This window comes from Euprymna scolopes, chromosome 28, assembly GCF_053919585.1.
Source record: "Euprymna scolopes isolate OS-2025 chromosome 28, ASM5391958v1, whole genome shotgun sequence".
Classification (NCBI taxonomy): Eukaryota; Metazoa; Mollusca; class Cephalopoda; order Sepiida; family Sepiolidae; genus Euprymna; species Euprymna scolopes.
In genome coordinates this window covers 38,422,216-38,441,915 of record NC_136509.1, presented here as the reverse complement: position 1 = coordinate 38,441,915, position 19,700 = coordinate 38,422,216, and the positions used below count along the sequence as shown (strand labels likewise).

General features: G+C 33.5%; 1 protein-coding gene across 28 annotated transcripts in view; it reads right to left on the bottom strand.

The window, feature by feature from the left end:
- LOC145249568 (uncharacterized) overlaps positions 1–19,700 on the bottom strand; it is a 585,438-nt gene that overhangs the window by 310,548 nt on the left and 255,190 nt on the right. For all 28 annotated transcript variants that reach the window (XM_080111254.1, XM_080111253.1, XM_080111255.1 and 25 more), the window contains exon 3: positions 16,916–17,010. In XM_080111254.1, the coding sequence (XP_079967380.1) occupies positions 16,916–17,010 (95 nt within the window). The remainder of the gene's footprint in view (positions 1–16,915; positions 17,011–19,700) is intronic.

Below are 19,700 nucleotides of genomic sequence, written 5' to 3'. Positions count from 1 at the left end.
CTTACGTATTGGTGCCTGGAGGAGTATGCCCCTTCAGGGGCCCTTTGGTTGGAATGATGGGCCATGCAAGCTACTCGGCGTCTGGTTTGACCCCGGCCTCCAGCTGGAGAAAAATTGGTCGGGAGTATTATAAGCGGTCAAGGTCACATCACATTTGTGGACCTTGAGAAACCCGTCATTGAAGGGTCGGGCGGAGGTATGCAATTCTCATATCCACCCCCTGATCCTATACCGTCTATCAGTACTCCCACTCCTGGAGGCCTCACTAGTTGATCTGGTTCGTGCTCTTTTCACGTTTTATAGCGTGGAAAGCAAGCCATGGTTACCCGGGAGGTCTGTTACCTACATCCGTCTGAAGGTGGTCTGGGTATGCCTAGTGTGGAAATACGTAGACACACACTTAGGCTGATATACCTGGATCGAATGTGTACATCTAGTGAGGGAAACGGTGTCTTCTGGATGGAAGACACTAAGAAAGCCTTTCAGGCTTTGGAGAGTGTGCATTCGGCTGAGGGGGAGGCACCCAAGTTGCCCCGAAACGAGTGCCCTTTCTATCGCGAGTGTCAGCAGGCCTTGAGATTCCTACTTCGGGCGAAAGAAAGCCTCTCTGACACCCAGCTAGTGTCTCGCAAGGTGCTATATCGGGCCTTAGTGAGGGTTCTTAAAACCCGAAAATTACAAATATATATACATGATGTTGGGGATAAAAATCTTATTTGCAAAACGTATGAGAAATTTATAATGACAAAATAGTGGTTAGTAAAAGGAACCCCCCTCACTAATAATTGTGGCAGGTAGCAAGTTTTGTCAGTCGAGATGTAGGTCCCTCGAAAACTGACTTTATTGAATAAACACAACAAAAATGGCCTACATCACTGACAAAACAGTCTATCCGTCACCTAATGGGGCTGGAAGTGGGGATTATCGAACCAAAGGAGGGGAAGAAAAAAAAAAATGGGGGCGATGAGACAGGGTCAAACTAAAAAGGGGATTGGGACGATGAAAAATGCATACTCTAGCTAAGTTAAAAATTGAACAAAAATGCCTAACTATCCTATTCTAGCTGGTCCGATGCATGTCTGTATGTTTAGGTCACCCAAAATTCTTGAAACCTAAGCAAATTCAAAAAAAGAACTCAAGACCAGCTCCATTCACTCTACACAGTCGCGAAACTTTCACCCACCTGTTGTGGAAATTTGCCAGAGCGAGTTTCACCTTCTCCAGCTTAATTCGCATTTTCAATCGATATTTGAAAATGAGAACAAGCTGGGGAGCAGTGAAGGTCTCATCTCCGTAAACCTCCTTCTGTCGCGTCATCCAAAACACGCCTCTCATAACTGCTAGCAAACACGGAAAAACGTAGCATTCTTCTTTCTTCATGGTTGGTGTCCAGTTGCAGCATGGGGGAACCTCAGCATGCGAACCGTGAAGCCTTCAACTAACTCACAACAGTCGAACGATGGTGCAGTAGAAGAAAGCATGATCAAGGTCTTCCTCCCAATCTCCACATCGGACACAATTAGGTGTCTAAGTAAAACCCGCTGCGTAGAGACTTTTGCCGACCCAGAGGGCATTTCGAATTACCGGCAGGTGAGTGATGCCTCATAATTATCAAAGCCGCTCAACCCAATCGCCCAAGGCCATATTAAACGGTGCTCCTCCTTCGTAAAACCGAATTCCTCAATCTTTTTGTCTCTTTGGGGAACTTTGAATCTTTTCTGCCTTTTTTTTTTTTTTTTTCTCTCTCCCTTCCTCGTTGTGCCAATATTTTAATCGTTTTTAAACGTTAATAAATTTATTTTAGTGTCCCCGTACTTTTGGCACATTTAATAAGTTCCCCATTAGAACTCTTTATTTTCGACACAATATTATTTTGTACGCTATCGATTTTCTCCTGATGAGATGATAGCCGAAAGAGCTCTCGAGAAACTTTTTTTATTTCTAATCGCCACTTTGAAAAATCACTTGCAAATGCGACTGTTTCATTCGCAATGTAGAGCCCTGGATAAGTTTAAATTTTACAAATCGTTCTTGTTGACATCTTTGGTAATTGTAGTAGATACAATCCTAATCTTATGTAATGCAAGCTTGTTTCTATTTACTTGCATCCCCACGAGGGGAGTTAGACACAAGGTCGATATTTTTATGTGGATAATATCCAGCTTCTTGGAAAGGATACTCTGGATTGGAAAAACAAAACTTGCCACAGTATAGAAGTATTTAGTCTTCACTGACCGAGGACAGAAAAGATCAAGTGTGGTATCAGAACAGATACTACACTTTGCCCTTAACTAAAATACCAAGATTGGTTATGTAATATTTGATTGGGATTTAAAAAGCCAGTGTCTTAGAGGAAGAGCTTTCCAATCTGAAAAAATTGCCTTGACAACCCCATTAGCATTCCTCTGTTGGGGCACCTCAGATGATTTGCAATAAAATTCTCAAAGGATGAGAAGGCAAAGCCTAGGAGAATAGACCTAGAACTGCACAGGACCATATATAAGCCAACAGAGAAAAGGCCATCTCAACAGGAGGTCATTGAGTAGTTAATGACACGGACTGACAAACTAGGTGTGCCAAGTTCGAATCTTGTTCATTTCACACAAACACTTTCTCTTAAGGATATTAGCAACCTTCAAATGTAATTTCTAGAAAGAATTCTAACGAGGAAGATATCGAACTTTGCTATATTATTGGTAGCAGAATTTCCGTACCGAAGGGGGTGGGGGTATTTCCTTATGACAACACGTGTGGATTAGCAGGTTACACTGAAGTACTTGCTAAAGGAATCTTAAGAACTGTATTTTGGGGAAAGGGAAAGCATCTTATTCCCATATACAGCACCTGGTAGTTCCAAATGTTCGCTCACTGTGTTCTGGCCAGGTTCAATTTCAGTGATCTAATGAGAACTGGTGTGCTAATGCAATTATACAACATCTCTCATACGTGTGTGTGTGTGTGTGTATATATATATATAAATAAATTTGGAGATTTTTATCATATCTCGATTGTTTTGTAAAACAAAAGCCCCACCCACCCCAATAAAAATGAACTGATACAAGTCAATTATTATTTATTTAAAATATCATGTGTAAGACCTTTTACATTTTCAAGGGACTAATGAAATTATACAAAACTAGAAAATTGAATTGCAATGGGAGATAACTAGAAAATTGAATTATTAGGGGAGATAACAAGGAAAAATAATTACTTTACTTTCAATGCACTTTTGGATAATTCGCCACTGATCTGAGGGAGATCACTCCATTTTACTAAAAGATCCATTCATTCATTCATACGAGAATTTGGGACGCTAACCAACGCAAAACATTTAACATTACAAAAACATTAATAACAAAAAAGAAACTGATATTTTGGGCTTGACGATGAATGCCTTGGAAAAGTCGCTTCTGATTAATTGCAAGAAAAAATTTTGTTTTTCAATTACTTTATTTAATGTAACAAAGTTTTAACATTATAAAAATCTCTCGTGTTATTCCCAAAATCTTCTCGCTTGTCTTTTTGCATGCGGCCACAAACCTCCATAAAAAATCAATTTTAATTATTTTTAAATGTACTTCAATCTTTAATAATAAAACACACATTTTTTGTTAAGTATTTGTAAAGGTTTTAAAACAAAACTAACCTTCGATAATATGAACCGTGTCATTATCAGGATTGACAAAGTTTTCTTCATGGACAACTGTGGCATGCTGATAAATACCATTTTCAAAGGTTTTTAATCCTGCCCATCCAGCTGAAATTATTCTTGTTCTCAGCAAAATCCACGAACGAATTAATGGGAATAATGTTTGCTGGTCCCTCCTTTCAACCGCTGTAATGTTGCATCTGTTCCTCCCTCTCTCCACTGCCCTGAACATCCAAACGCCGTTTCTAATTCTTCCTCAATTATATTTCCTTTTTAAGAAGAAAAAAAAAAAAAAAAGGACTCGTCTATTTCTACTACCTTAGCGGTACCATCTTCATGTACCCCCTCTCCAAAATATAATGGCTTGTTCGACAGGTCTTGCTCACAAGTCTCTTTGATGAAGTTCATCCAGTCGACAATTGTGTGACGAAACACTAATATCCTGAATTCTGGATTGCTTCATGTCAGCACTACATAAAAAACAATATTATTACATGTAGATTAATTAAAAAAAATAAAAAAAATAAAAAAAAGAGACTAAATGTATAGTAATTGTTGACATGCATTGTTTGCATCTCCAATGGCGACCAACTTTTGTTTCCTTTTTATCAAAGACCTGAGTATTTCACATGCTTCACATGTGCTCGAATTAGCCATTAAACCCAGTGAATCTGCAAAACGGACTTCATTTCCCATTAGTTTTTGTAAAATGTAAGTAAAATTCCAATTAAAATCGTGATTTTCTTGTGGTGTGAGCACACTATAAATTTTTTACTTACACAAACACTTCCTAAATTTCCAATCTGTTTTGTTAAATAAATTCGGAATATGATTAATAAAATAGCTGAAAGTGCTTAAATATTGAATTGGAATGAAATAGCTGATAGCTCCTCAAAATAAATTCTAATATCCTATAGGTATTTTTCACAGAAACATGTGAAATTGTTTTGACCAATGAAAACCGTTTCAAATCTCAAAGTAATAAGTTTGTGTTAAATTAACCTCCAGAATTCGAAAGCTAGGCCACACCAAACACCTATGCTCACCCCACCCTCATACATTTAATCAGGAAGGCAAAAAGAAACATTAAAAGAGTTTTTGTTATTAATGTTATAAAATTCATTTCATTAAACAAGTGCAACGAGTTTAATAAATATTGCACTTGTTCAATATTGCATTTCAATCTGCAATTAGCATCGCATCTTTTTTATGCAAACGAACGTGATTGTTTTTCAGAAAAACAATATTTTAAAACTGGTAAACATTAATCGGAAGTAACTTTTCCAGGGTATTTTTGCGAAGTTAAAAACTCTCATTAAATAAAGTAGTTGAAAAGACAAATCATTTTTCCTTACAATTAATCAGAAGTGACTTTTCCAGGGCATTTTTGTAATTAATCAGAAGTGACTTTTCCAGGGTATTCATCGTCAAGCCCAAATATCAGCTTCATTGTTTTTGTAATGTTAAACATTAAGCATTGATTCTTGTGCAAATAAATGAATGGATGTCTTAGTAAAATAGAGTTATCTCCCTCAAACCAGTGACAAATTATCAAAAAGTGGCGGGTTAAAGACAAACTGGGGAGAATAAAATATTGAATTTGATTCGAACATGAAATAATATTTAAAATTCAAATGTAATTAAATTGGGGGGGGGGTGATTAAAACGTGATATATAATTACGAAAATGTTAAATGCATCAGATTATTTAGATATCATTAAACAAGGTTTATAGTACTGGTGATTCTTAGGCAGTTCACTCTCCAAGAATTTAATTTTTCTCTTAAAAAAAAAAAAGTTTGCTTATTGCTAATAGTCTAAGACATCTCTTCAGGGGAATTCCAACAAAAAAAGCATTCCCGCACTAAATGAAATGCTACCCCGCAGTCAAAAGTTGACCTCATTAAGTCATTAAAACGTGCACCTGACAAATCCAAGTAATTAAATAAATTCAAACGTCTTTCTGTTAGCATCTCGTGGTGGCTCAATGGTTAAAAGCGCCGCACTTTTTTTTTTCACCCTTTAATTTACAACTTTGCCTCAAGGGTTCGGGTCCGATCCTCATACTTACCTACCAAAACATTTTTATTTTACACCCCCCCCCCCCGGAGTTTTGATTTACCCAAAACCACACACACCTCCAAACATTTTTGTATGTCTCGAAAAGGCTTTTTTCACCAACGGTTCCGGAGGGGTTACTATTGCTTAGAACTGTTTATATAGCCCTAGATAATAATATCTACGATTTGGAAACGCGGGTCGCCTCTAGATTTATTTACGGCGACTTTTACAAAATTATTGCTATTTCAGCCCGTCTTGTGTTCATTCAGCTTTTTTGTATAAATCCGAAACTAATTCAAAGCTAAGGCGTGTTCCCGGCAATCGCACCGGGAAACGTCCAGAAGCAATCAGCTTTGATCAATGTGGGGCTAGACTCCTTATATCAGACAATTGCTATTCAATCTGGACAATGGGGAGCTGGTTTCCCCCTCCCCAACATCTTGGGGAAACAACCAGACAAAGTTGGGGAAACAAACCCAAAAGCTGCCCCGCAGCAAAAGTTAACTCCGCGACTTCTATTTGACCTCATTAATAAGGTCAAATAGAAGAAACAGGCATGTGTCAATTCTGTTTTTAATACTTAAATAAATAAATTCAAACGTTTCAGTTGCTCTTTGTTGGCAGAGCGGGTAACGTGTCAGGTTTTTTGCACACTTTATCTAAAGGTTGTGAATTGTTAGTCTTGTAGTGAATCATATATATACAGGGTGACCCAACAGAGGATATTCAATTGTTTTTCTGAGCATTTTACAGTCAACGGAGAAAAAAAGGCCAAAGACCCTAGTGTTTTGATGTGATGCTTTAAATATAATAAACTAGTTATGACCAAAGTTTCATTTCATTCAGACAAAACACTTAGAAACGGGGGACCTAATTAGAGTTGAGCCCGTTTTTTTTTTTTTTTTTGTCACCCTGTACATATGTATGTATATTTATATATATATATATATATTAGTCTGTCTATTCCATTTTTTCTCAGAAACTACTGGATCGATCTGACTGAAATTCTGTATGATTCTTTTTATAAGGTGCAGTGAACTAAGTATTGTGGTATCTGTTGGATGCACAGTTAGGAATTAATAAGTTGCATAAAGCGCTCATACTAAGTCAACGAGCTATATTTTTATCAATTTTTAATGGGCTAAGAAGTTTAGTATATATATACTATTTCTACACGCTTTGAAATGAACTAAACTGATGTCTACTGAACTAAACCAAAAACAACCTTTATTCATGGTGCCATGCCTATATATATGGACAGTGACAGTCTTCTAGGGGTTGGAGGTTCAATCCTTACTGCAAGTGATGATAACTAAGAATGACTTAATAATTAAGTTTGAAATTTCATGTAAATTCCCTAGTTTGATACGATTTCCAAGTTAAAATAATGCATCTAAAGAAGGGTGGGAGTTACATTAGCCAAAACGTTGTGAAAATAACAACCAAGATAAGAATATTAATTCGGATGATCCGGATAATAGAGAACGTTATCTTAAAAATAATAATAAAAATTTTTTTAAAGAAGATAATACAATACAGAGGTGGCATGGAAAGACGCGAACACACCATCAGTCTTAATTTGCATCAGATGGTGTCTATCTCTTACATCTCAGCAATGTATTGTATAAATGTCGTTTACATAAACAATTAACAATGCTTCAAGCAAACTATATTAACTTGATAATAATAATAATATGGAACCAAGAAAATTGAAACCAAAAATTTTAACTACCTCCCACCCCAAAAAATTAAAATAAATTAAATGGTGTTAGCATTGACTAACATCACACTAAACAGCTGACAAGGGTTGAAAGACCAATTAGAGAAAGCACAAACCAGACCTTCACTGGATGAGTGCAAATATGAGGCTTATTGTCACTGAAATTCTAGATGACTGATGGTCATTGTCCGTGAAAAGTCATTGGCATATGGCTGTTGTGCTGATGCAAATTCATTTGCACAGGATATCAAAGAGGGAATGAGATACTGAAAATCTGTGGAGACTTGTCACCCAGACTCACGGGAACACCACCGGTTGTTTTTAGTGAGCAATCTCTGAAGGTTGAATTGGCAAAACAAATACAATTTTATTTTAAGTCTTGGTTATCTCCCTTGACCTGCTAATTTAACTTTTTTTAATTTTTTTAATTTAAATAAAATTTTTACAATACATTTTTCTTTTTCGTCACAGATTTTATTGCACATAGAATAAATGAAGAAATTGGTTTAATTTCTTATTTTTCTTTGCTTTGGATCTAAAAATGTAGAATTTAAAAAAAAAAAAAAAAATCTATTTTATCTTGAATCATAAAAGGTGCACCAAAAAGCCATGTTTCATTACATGACCTCATTATTCTGAAGGCAGATCTCTCTACTAATAAAAATAATATAAACGTAAAAATTTTAGAAAACTGAGTTATATTTTATATGCTGTATATTTTTTTTATTAAATAAAATATCTTTTAATTACTTGTTTTTTCTGAGACTTTTGGTAGCGTCCACTCTAATCATAGAATACTTTGTAATTTTTTTCCCCCCTATTTTTTTTCTTCTTATTTTATTGGTATTATTAAGGGGGGTGATGATGGTGGTTCAGTGGTTAACACAAACTGACAATTTGGGTGTTCCAAGTTCGAATCCAGTTTGTTCCATAAAAATCACTTTTTTTTAATAATATAATATTGCAGGATTCAGTATTCACACTGATTATCCATAAACAGTAAAAACGACGTCTTTACTTTATTTAAAAAAAAATAAAAATAAAAAATAATTATTATTATAATAATAATAATAATAATAATAATAAGAGGAGGAGGTTCAAGGTTGAGAGCAGAAGCGCACAAGATTCTAATTACTTCTCAGGGCAACGCCAGGTTGAAAACTAGTATAGCAATAAGACCGTTACAATGAAGTTAATTTCATTAAGTCTTCAGCTTGCTATCCAGCAAAAGTTTAGTTATATGTTTGCTAATAAAAAAAAAAAAAAAATTAAATGAACATTTAAATATGAAGCTTAACAGTATGTAGAAATTTATAGTAAAGGGAAGCAACTTTTGCCTAACTTTGATATTGAACAAATGTCTTCAAACCAAAACTTGCAAATGTAAAAACTTTTAAGAATGGATTAATTTTTTAAAAATAGTCCCAGTTTAGTACAGCTGTTATACCAAAATTGAGTTAATCAATGTTTGTTTCCTTAAGAGTGCCTTTCTGCTTTATATTTTAATCATACAAAAATGCATACTAAAATATTCCTCAAATTTGGTATAGAGTTAAGTTTAGAAAACTTTCATTTTAATTATTAACTACTGTAATTATAGTTGTAACGTGTAATTAAATAATCAAGTGAGCCATCTTTTATTACGCTCCTTTCTATCACTCTCACCCTCTCTTATTGTATGTTGCCCTCCCAATCTTATTTTATATAGTATATACCATTCTCTCTCCAGTTTTTAAAGTAATACAGAAAGGAAAGATAAAACAAATTGTTGGAATAACCGATTATAAATAAAAGGGAATATCAGAAGTCAATCTATTTAATCTGTGGATAAAAAGAGGGGGGGGGGTAAAAAGAAACTTTGGAATTTTGTCTTTATTTTGAAAAAATTTAACTGGCTTTGTAAATTTATGGTTTCCTGATTCAATTAATTTAAACTGGACCCATAATTTTTGTTTTTTACTATATTAAAAGTATGAAATAATATTTTACCAATATATATATATATATATATATATATATATATATATATATATATATATATATATAGAGTATATTTAGGCAGCAAGTTATTAAAAAGCACAGAATTTTTTATTGTTTGATTATTTTCTTTTTTACCTTTTCCAATCCCCGAATCATTCTTTTTATATTTTTATCAAAGTTGTATAAGTTGGATTAATATTTTTGTTTTTGCATAGCGAGGGCTTTTGGCTGGAAAATTTCTGTCATCCTCAGGCAGATTATGCCATTTAGGTTCTTAAAATTACGTTTTTTTTTTTAAATTACGATCAGTATTACATGTGTTAAAATTCATATATTTTGTTATGCTCACGTGGAGTGGTTAATTAAACTGGTGGACAATTTTCAACAGAGGGAGGTTAATAATATTTACATTGAGTTAAATTACACACACACATATATATGTGTGTGTGTGTGTGTGTATACATATATATATATTAATACACACACACACATATATATATATTTGTAGTCATCGACATACAGTCCTGTTTCGTTGTATCATAACTCATCAGTACCGCTAGACTAGCACCTTTCCCAAGCCAAGGATTGAACCTAGAACCATCGCGTTGACAGTTGGCAGTTCTATCGATCGACCCATGGGAGCAGCACCCGTAAATTATCTCGCCAAATGTCTATTTAAACAGACATTTGTCCCCCACTTTAAATTTTTTAATATACATATTTACATATTTAGAATTGACGAACATAAGCATTTTAAAATGTTTTGACTGCATTGATAATTTATATTATTTATTTGAGGTTGTTTTGCTTTAATGTATAAAGCTTCCAATATTTTTAGTCTTTTTACATTAGTATCGCTGTGTAGGATTTTGGTTTTTTCGACCATGATTCTTTGAAATTCAGAATGATGGCAGCCATATTTTTTTAAGTGCTGTGATATTGAACTAGAGTCTGAGAGGTGGAGGGTTAATCTTTGGTAGTATGACCAATGTAGTAAAGCAATGTTAGCGATACATTCTCCGGTTAAGGTAACAAGATGGGATTCGAAAATCCAGCCTCATTCTGAGTTTGGGGAAAAGTGGGTCACGTGGTACTCTGTTACTGGTACTGAGGCAGAACCTAGTCATGACCATCTAGCCTTTTTGAATAATGTGCCAAGTTGGAAAATTCGAACAACAGAAAAACGGGAAAGGTGTAATATACAACAAATAAATGCTACCAAAGGCAAGATAAATTAAAAGAAAAACAAGAAGCAATTCAAAGAATTAAAGAAAGAAGCAATTCAAAGAATTTTAGAGCATTTATTACGATAGACAACATTTTAGAATTAGATTTTTTTTTTAAATTAAACAGTTAAAAAAATTAGAACTTTTTTTAATTAAACAATTCAAGGAATTACATTTTCTTTTTTTTTTATTTTTTTTTAATTCAACAGTTCAAATAATTAGATCCTTTTTTTTTTACAATTAAACAGTTCAATTAGAATTTTTTTATAATTAAACACTTACAAGAATTAGAAATTGTTTTTACAATTAAACAGTTCCAAGAGGTTAATTAACTATGTAAAACTGTTAATTAAAAAAAAAAATCTAGTTCTAAAATGTTGTCTAGAGTAATAAATGCTTGAAAATTATTTGAACTGCTTCTTGTTTTTCTTTTAATTTATCTTGCCTTTGGTAACATTTATTTGCTGTATATTACACCTTTTCCGTTTTTCTGTTGTTCGAAGTTAACTCGACACTTTATTTAAAAGAGCTAGTTTGGAAATATGCATAAAATACCGACCCGCCATCACCACTACCCCTCCAAAAAAATATGGCCCTAAAAAAATAAATTTCTTTTACGAGTACCAATATTTAATTTTCTATTTTTGAGCGATTATCAAGACTTTAATGATGCTATATATATATATATATATTTTTTTTTTTTTTTTTTTTTTTTTTTATTCCTGTTGACAATTTGATTTAATTTTATATTCTTGACCTATTATCTAGGCTTCAAAAGCTGTGACTTATCATGTCAACACTTTCTTTTTATAACTGAATAAATTCTTTCAAATAAGTTAAAATACCAAAATATGATGTAGGTAGATTTCAAAGTAAATTTTATTGGATATGGAAACACTTATTTGTTATATATTTGTTTTTTACCACTGGAGTATTTTATTTAATTTTCTTTTCCTGAGCGATTATCAAGACTTCAAAGACGTTATCTTTATTTTTTTTCTTATGTATGTTAACATGCTAAAATTATTACTGAATTGTTTAGAAAACCCATTCTTCCCATGCAGAAGCGAGGGTGTTTTGTAATTATTCTGTACTTTCACCTAACAAATTAAAAGATGACGTAAAACTGGAATTTTATTTAATACTATTTGTGGAAGATTTGATTCCCCTTAACCCCATAAAAAGAGGAAGATTTGAACAACAAACAGAAACAGCCAGTACTTTTTTGTTCTTGGTCTTAATGATGGATGCTCTAAAAATTGACCAGTAGAAAGTGTGCTAGAGCTACTTTTTAGAAAAAAAAAATGTGTGCAGTATATCGAGAAGAAAAACGATAGCCAACTTGAAAGATACTGTCATCAGTAGAAGGCAGTTATTAACCACTGTTTTCGATCACTCTCAAGAGTTAATATACAGTGAAATTCCTACCTTTGAAAACTTCTGTTTTTACTTATTATTTTTCTAATTGACCATTTTTTGTAACTTTTTGAAGTTATACTGATTTAGGCATGACAAACAAGTGCGTATTAATGTTTTTCCCTTAATGCTCTCTTTAGAATTTGCCAGTATCTGCAGGTGATAGCCCCAAACCAGCACTAATCGCCAGTAACCAACAGTGCTAACAATCACAGACAGTGGCTTCCATTGGGTGCCACTGGAAAAGAATGCCCGACAGTGGAAGTCAGATTATTTCAGTTGGGCCACGGCCGCCAGTGTTCACTATTTTCCAAAGACAGCAGTGGCCACCAGCAACAACAGTAGTTTAATTTTTGGGGTAGGGGGTGAGAGATTCTTTAACAATTCTGTTCTGGATCTGTATAATGCTTCCACCAGGCAATGCCAGTTAATGGGTCCTGCTCCCCAATTTCAATTAAATTACCGATTTCGATTCTTTATAATCTCCAAATATTTAACAATAAAGTTGTTATTTATTCCTGACTAGCATTCCAGCCCAGTGTTGCCCGGGTGTTTGGAAGTGTATGTTGAGCAAAAAAAAAAAAAAGTGGTAGTAGGACGGCAGGCTCAAACCTGTACCGCGAAAGAGAAAAAGAATGGGGAAAAAAACTGACGTCTTTGCTGTTACGACCACCGCCAAACCAGAAGTGACGTAGGTTTAAATTAAGGCTAGACAATCGAAAAGAGGGGATGAAATGACTTTCGAAAATATCGGGCAAAAAAGCGACTCCTCCCTGTAGGCAAGTGCCTAGTTGAGGGTGAAGAAATTCATGTTTTTAGCCAATTTTTTGGTATTTGTTGTCTGAAGGGTCGAGCTTCAAAACTGATCTTGTGAAAATCCGTTGCCTCTGTTGAAAGTTTTAGGCAGGCATGCAAACATACATACATTTATATATTGGTAGCTCAAATTTTCGACCCAAACCGATTAAAAAGCTTGCTCTATCTCTGAATACCCTTTATGTAAAATTTCAAATGTTTCGACCAGAAATTGTCTGAGTAATTTGGTAAAGACCGCAGAGCCCCAATTTTTTTTTTTTTTTTAACTTTGACCCCTATTATGACCCCTTAACATTTATTGTTTTGGGCTCAAATCAAGTTATTAAGTTAGATCCATGTCCCAGGAACCTATATCTAAAATTTCAAGTGTTTATACCCAAAATTGGCGGAGGAGTTTGGTAGAGTTCTCAAAGGTCAAATCGTTGGACTTTGAACCCTTAAAAGCCAAATTTCTGGCCGAAAACGGATTACAAAGAGTTTTCCAAATCTCAATACCCTGTATATCAAATTTCGAGTCTGTAGACTGAAAATTGACAGTTATTGCGTAGGGAAATGTAGACACACAGACAGACAGACACTTTTACCTTTATATATATATATATATAGATAGATTACCATAAAAATACAAGTTAAATGTGTAGATATTTTAATGTAAAAATAAACTTGTGGTGGAGTGATCCATAGATTTTAGTTTTACTGGTATTTTAAAATCAATAAATATTTGGATTGATATGTAGTTTGCTTGAAGCATTGTGTGGGATAGGTATGTAGTAGAGATTTAGAAGGCTAACAATGCGAGGAATGAAATAGTCGGTGTTGGTGAAAGAAGACGAAAACAAGTGGCAATTTACAAATCAATAAGTACATACATATATTTATTCAGTTGTATATATTTATATATTTATTCAGTTGTATTAAATACAAATGTCTTACTTGTTAAGTAAGACATTTGTATTTAATACAACTGAATAAATATATGTATGTACTTATTGATTTGTAAATCGCCACTTGTTTTCATCTTCTTTCACCAACACCGACTATTTCATTCCTCGCATTGTGATAGCCTTCTAAATCTCTACTTCAATAAATATTTATTATTTTATCATCGCTACAAAGAGCAGAAGATTTTGCTTTAAACAAAATCAAATAAACAAGACAAAAGAATCGTTTTTGGCATCGTTAAATATACACAAATTTCTTCAATTCCGCTACTCTCAAAAGTTCTGATTTTTCCAATTCCAATTAATCGTCCCAACACTAGTAACTACCATAATTGCTTTTTACCTAAATACTTTCTGATCAGTCTAGATCCATCTTCATGGGTGGTTATCAGTAAAGGTGCTAGAATATTTATGGGGTTGACCCCCCCCTCCCCTCTTCAAATTTAAGCTAACCAGTAACATTCTTTTTAAAGATAAAGAATAATCTTTAATTCATAGATTTTCAAAAATACTGATTTTTATCCCCTAATAAAAATCAGTATCTTTGAAAATCTATGAATTAAAGATTATTCTTTATCTTAATTCCTTGTTTAAATATTTGATGGATTAATAAATATCGTAATTCATTCAATTTTTATTTCCATCGTCAATTTCCTTGTTATATAATTTGAATATTATATAAACCTTAGTTAATGAAGAGAGCAAATTTTCATAAGTTCATTAAAAAACTTATTTGCATATAATTATTTCAAACAATCTCTAACAAACATTTTCTAATATATAAAATCTGTACTTATATATAAAAGGCACTTTTTGCGTGTGAGTTTGTTTCCTATGGATTCTGAAACGACTGCGCCAATTTTTTTGAAATTTCACAAGAATATACTTTATGTAGCTGGGAATGTCCTTAGATAGATTTTATATTGGAATGCCTTTAATAAATATCGAAAAAATCTGAGAATAGTTCGATTTTGATCCAAATACATCCTAACATCATACATACATTTGAGAAGTTTTATCACCGTACAATTAGAAGGGTCCAGCATATAACAATGAACAGTAGATTCTTTGATAAGACAGAGATAAGTTGAAATTAATGTTTCTGTTTAGAGCACAATTTAACCATGATACTTGACTTTTGCATTTTAAAGTTTAGTTCTAGCCATTATATAAAAATAATTTTACAAAATAAACAGTAAGTTCTCTACAGTGCAATGTAGACTACAATGTATTGTGAACTAAGTCACTGTATTAAGGCATATGAAGCTTCCTCCCAGTACAGCCGAGTGGGTCTCGAACAAGGGCAGATAATCGATTTGATCAAAAAATGGACGATTTCACCCATTTCGATGACAATACAAGTTGTGGAAGTGTTGTTGTTGATCCTTATTTAATACCAGGCAACGTCAGGTCTCTGCTAGTATGCTATATGAGAGAAAGAAAAGGCGACTCCTATTCCCTGTATATTAGTGATTAATAGTTTTATTAGAAAAAAGGTAGATAAAAATAATCTATTTCATTAGTCAAACAGATATGGTAAATATTGATTCATTTTGTTAAAAAAAAAAAGAAAAAGATTATTTTAAAGCAATTTCATTGATTTTAATATTTAATCTTGGTCAATATCTTTTTTTGTTTGTTTTATTAGTCATAAATAAATGAAGGTGGAGAAATTTTCACCCTTTCAATCATAAGTTTTGATATTGCTACCCATATCACCAGAACATTTTTAGAACAGAAATATTTGGATATTTACGAATGACAAGGAAGTAGAGGAAGTGTTCATTTATTTTTTTTCGCTTTTCTTCTTTCTTTTTCTTTGCATCTGGCTGACAGGTGGAAGGGAGGATAGAAAGAATGAAGCTCTTAAGCAACATCTGACTGAATTGATTCCATGTTCAAAAGATTAGAACACTATGCTTAAAAGGTGGAAGTTATGAGTTTGAACCTAACCGAGGTTATAAGTATTTTTATTGATTTTGTCCTAAAATTACAATATTAAGCAATTATTATTTTATTTTATTTTTTTATGTAATCTATATAATTTATCAAAATTAGGAGTCGACCACAGCAATGCTGGATAGCTCTACTAGTAAGTTATACAGGCCACTTTGTTTTAAAAGAACAAAATGAATTTAATTCTCATCTTAATTTCATTCATCCAAAACGAGCGAGCATGAATTGAGTAAACAATCCTTGTATTCTTGTCAGCTGGTTTGAAAGGGCAGTCATCTTTAGCATGGATCACATGTGCTGTGCTCCTCTGTGAGAGCGGGGGGGGGGATAATGGGATTAATTAGAGTTTAAGGAGTCCAGGAGGAGGGAGGAAACAAGAAGAACAGCTATCGGTCAATATCGGTTGACCTTCACTTTCACACATGACATTTTGTAAACAAATATTAAACAAAAAAGAAACGAGTGGTTAGTTTTTTTTTTTATTTGCCAACAAGTTTATTTCTTTAATGTAGCATGGATTTTTTTAATTTTTATTTTTTAAACCAAACTTTTTAAATAAACCAACGCAGGATAAATATTTTTACATTTAAATAGTTTATTTTTTTGGTCAAGCAAATAAATATTTATTTCATAATCTAGGGTACAAAACTTTTTTTTTTTGGGGGGGGGGGAGAAACAGAATTTTCCCTACATTAAAAAACCAACGTTAGTATTGACATTTTACGATATTAGTCTTTCCTGTCCTCAGTCAGTGAAAGAGAAATCCTTCTAGACCAAGGCAATTTTTATGCATAAGAAAATCACCTTAAGCCCTAATTGATCTGAATAGTGAAAGATGAAATATTACAGATGTTTTATTTCCATGGAGCTCCGGAAACTGAGTGTGAATGCAGATGGCTGATCTTTGACAGCTCTATAGACCCCACCCCTCATCCCAAGCTCTGATAATAGTTGGGATGACGTATTAACAGAGACGTTTTTAAATGTCTGGTCTCCATGATTTCACAAGAGAAAGAGAATGTCCTCTCTCTCCTATTCACAGTGACATGTGTTTTTGTCAAATCTCATTATCCAGCCTCTTCTTCAGATTTTTGTAATGTAACAAAAGGATCCAACTAAGATCATTCATTAAAAAAAAAAAAATGTCTTACTTTTCATCGAGATAGTAAAGTCCAAAATATTCCTTTTCTTTGAGGTTGAGATGCGAGGCCACTAAATCCAAAAGTTCTTTGGCATATAATTTGGGCTGAAAAAAATAAAAAATAAAAAGGAAAAAAATAGAATTAAAAACAAACAAACAAAAAAAGAAACACACAGGGTGGAGTTAAAGAGAGATAGACCCTCCAAAATAATTAAATATTAAAAAGAAAAAATAACATTAAAATAGAAAAATACAAAGCTGATTTAAAAAAAAAAAAAAAAATTCAAGGGAAGCAAAGGGGAGGAGAAAAAGTAAAATCTCGACACTTCATCAGGAAAGAATGTTGATAAAGCAGCACTACTTTCCGATTGCACACACACACACACACACACACGCACAGGTTGTGGCTACATGCAGCTTGTGTACTGCATATGGCCCTTTGCAAGAACATTTCTAGACTGCATGAAAGGTATTGTAATTTTGTCATTTAACAGCAAAAATTTTGTATTATTTAAATTATTCGAACTATTGTTCTCATTATTTGGATTCTTCCAACTACTGTTCCTATCTTGATTGTTATTTTCACAATGTTTTAGCCGATGTAACCTCCGACCTTCAAGTATATCTTGTCAAACTCGGAAATCTTGCAGTTGAACTCAGGAATCTGTGTGGAATTTCAAATGGAACCCATTATTTAATCCATGGGAGTAGCATGTTCTTGTTCCATCAGCCATGACTGAATAGAAGTCCTAGATAACTCGTAATTATATTTTAAGTATCGACTGTACAGAGGCTTGAACCTTCCACCTCTTAAAAGCATGTAACTTACAACTGAATATTACCAAGAACTTACCAGGTCCTTGCAGATTAAACAAAGAATTCTGTAATTCCATGCAGATTCCCAAGTTCGACAAAAAGATTCCAAAGTTCAATAAGATATATCTGAAGAAGATCAGCTTACATGCTTTACATACAAGATGGAAAAACCGGCAAGAGGAAGGCCCCAAAATGGTGCATATTCTCTCCAGATGACTCGGCATTACCTAGAGGCCAGAATGAAATACCTCACAAGTGAAAATGGGCTATAAACATGAGTCTACAAGGTAAACTATTTCTTCTACATAACAATATCTTCTGTTGGTCACTCACTTCATATTGAGTTTTTAGCAAATATCCAGCACAAGTTGACGTTACATTCGTAAAGATTTTTTCACATGTTCAAATCTTGCATTTTTAGTTATACAGTAGCTTCTGAACAAAGAATATACATTTAAAGGTTTAGATATAAAGAAAGTAAGCCTTCGGTTTGGGAGACCAAGTATAATCTGGCTGGATCCTTGGCAACGTCAACATTCAACGTTTGTACTGTGGACTCTTCTTCATCTTGTTATCTCTCATACTGGTGATCACTAGGGCTAGGACAACAGTATATTCTTTTCATTTTTTTTGATTCTCGAGTGTGTATCTGTTGATATCTTATATGCTTCTATATAGAGTAATGTGGTTCTTGTGTATTAACTGTGTCGGATATATACTCGAGAGTCAAAACAATGAAAAGATGATTTTGTTGTCATAGCCCTAGTGATCACTAAGGGTGTATACAGTAGTTTACAAGATGTATACAAAAATAAAAGCATAAGAAAAGTACAAACACAGATATATACATTATGTATTTGATTCGTTGGTATCAAGCATGTGTGTGTGTGTCATTGGGGCTCTGCGGCTAATGTCTACATCTAAGTTATTCCTGTATTTCAAATTCAGAATCACAACTAAGTCTGTCATATGACCCCCTTTATACTTGCCTTCTTGTCGTACTCCACAAACTGATCTACTTCATCTTCTCAAGCAACTCTGACTCACCTAGCTTCCTCAAGTCTGATCTACTCATCTCTTAAGTATATCTACTTTCAACTAAACATCCTAGACGTCCGATTTTTCTCCAAGTCACCTCTCGGCTGATTGCCAGAACTGGCTACATTCACTTTTCTTCTCCGCTCAATGTTATCCAGCCACCCAGAAATTTAACAACCAACTGTCAGAGCACCATCCTGTCTAGGGAGCTCAATAGATTCACCAGGCCCTCCACTGTTACAGTGTTACACACTTATCTTACTTCCTTGTCATTTTTCCTATTTTGTATGATTCTTGGTGTGTGTGTGGGGGGGGGGGTACAATTGATAGTTTCATTCCTAAACCAAAAAATATAATTTCTTGCCTAGAAAATCTGTTAAAAAAAAAAAAAAAAAAAAAGACTTTAACGCCGAATCCAGTAATTCTGTCAAAAAGATTTTATGCATCTAGTTCTTTATATCTTCAAATATTTATTCATGGAGTTTGGTTTGGTTTGGTCGTTTTGTTTTACAGGATACGTCAGAGTTAGATTTTAAAATTTTAAAAGAAGCAACAGATAGTCTGAATATTAGAAAACTTTAAATAAAAACGATATAAAAAAAGTTTGCTATGATGGATAGGATAAAGGGGAGAGATATATCATCCCACCCATGATGCGACGACGTTGTTGCTATCAATGGTTGGCAATCATTTATTGGATGGGATCCAAAAATAGCACTACGAATAACAAGAATCCAAAGGAGTCATTAATTCTAACAAAACCAATGTTGGCTACCAGATAAAACAAAAAAAAAAAACAAAAAACAAAAAAAAAAAACAAGTATTTTAAATGTGGAGGAGTTTTTCGTACTTACAACCGGGACACACCCACTTTTTTTTTTTTCATGTGAAAAGAAGAAAACAAAAATTAATATTGAAGCCTACAAATGAAGTAGAGTCCT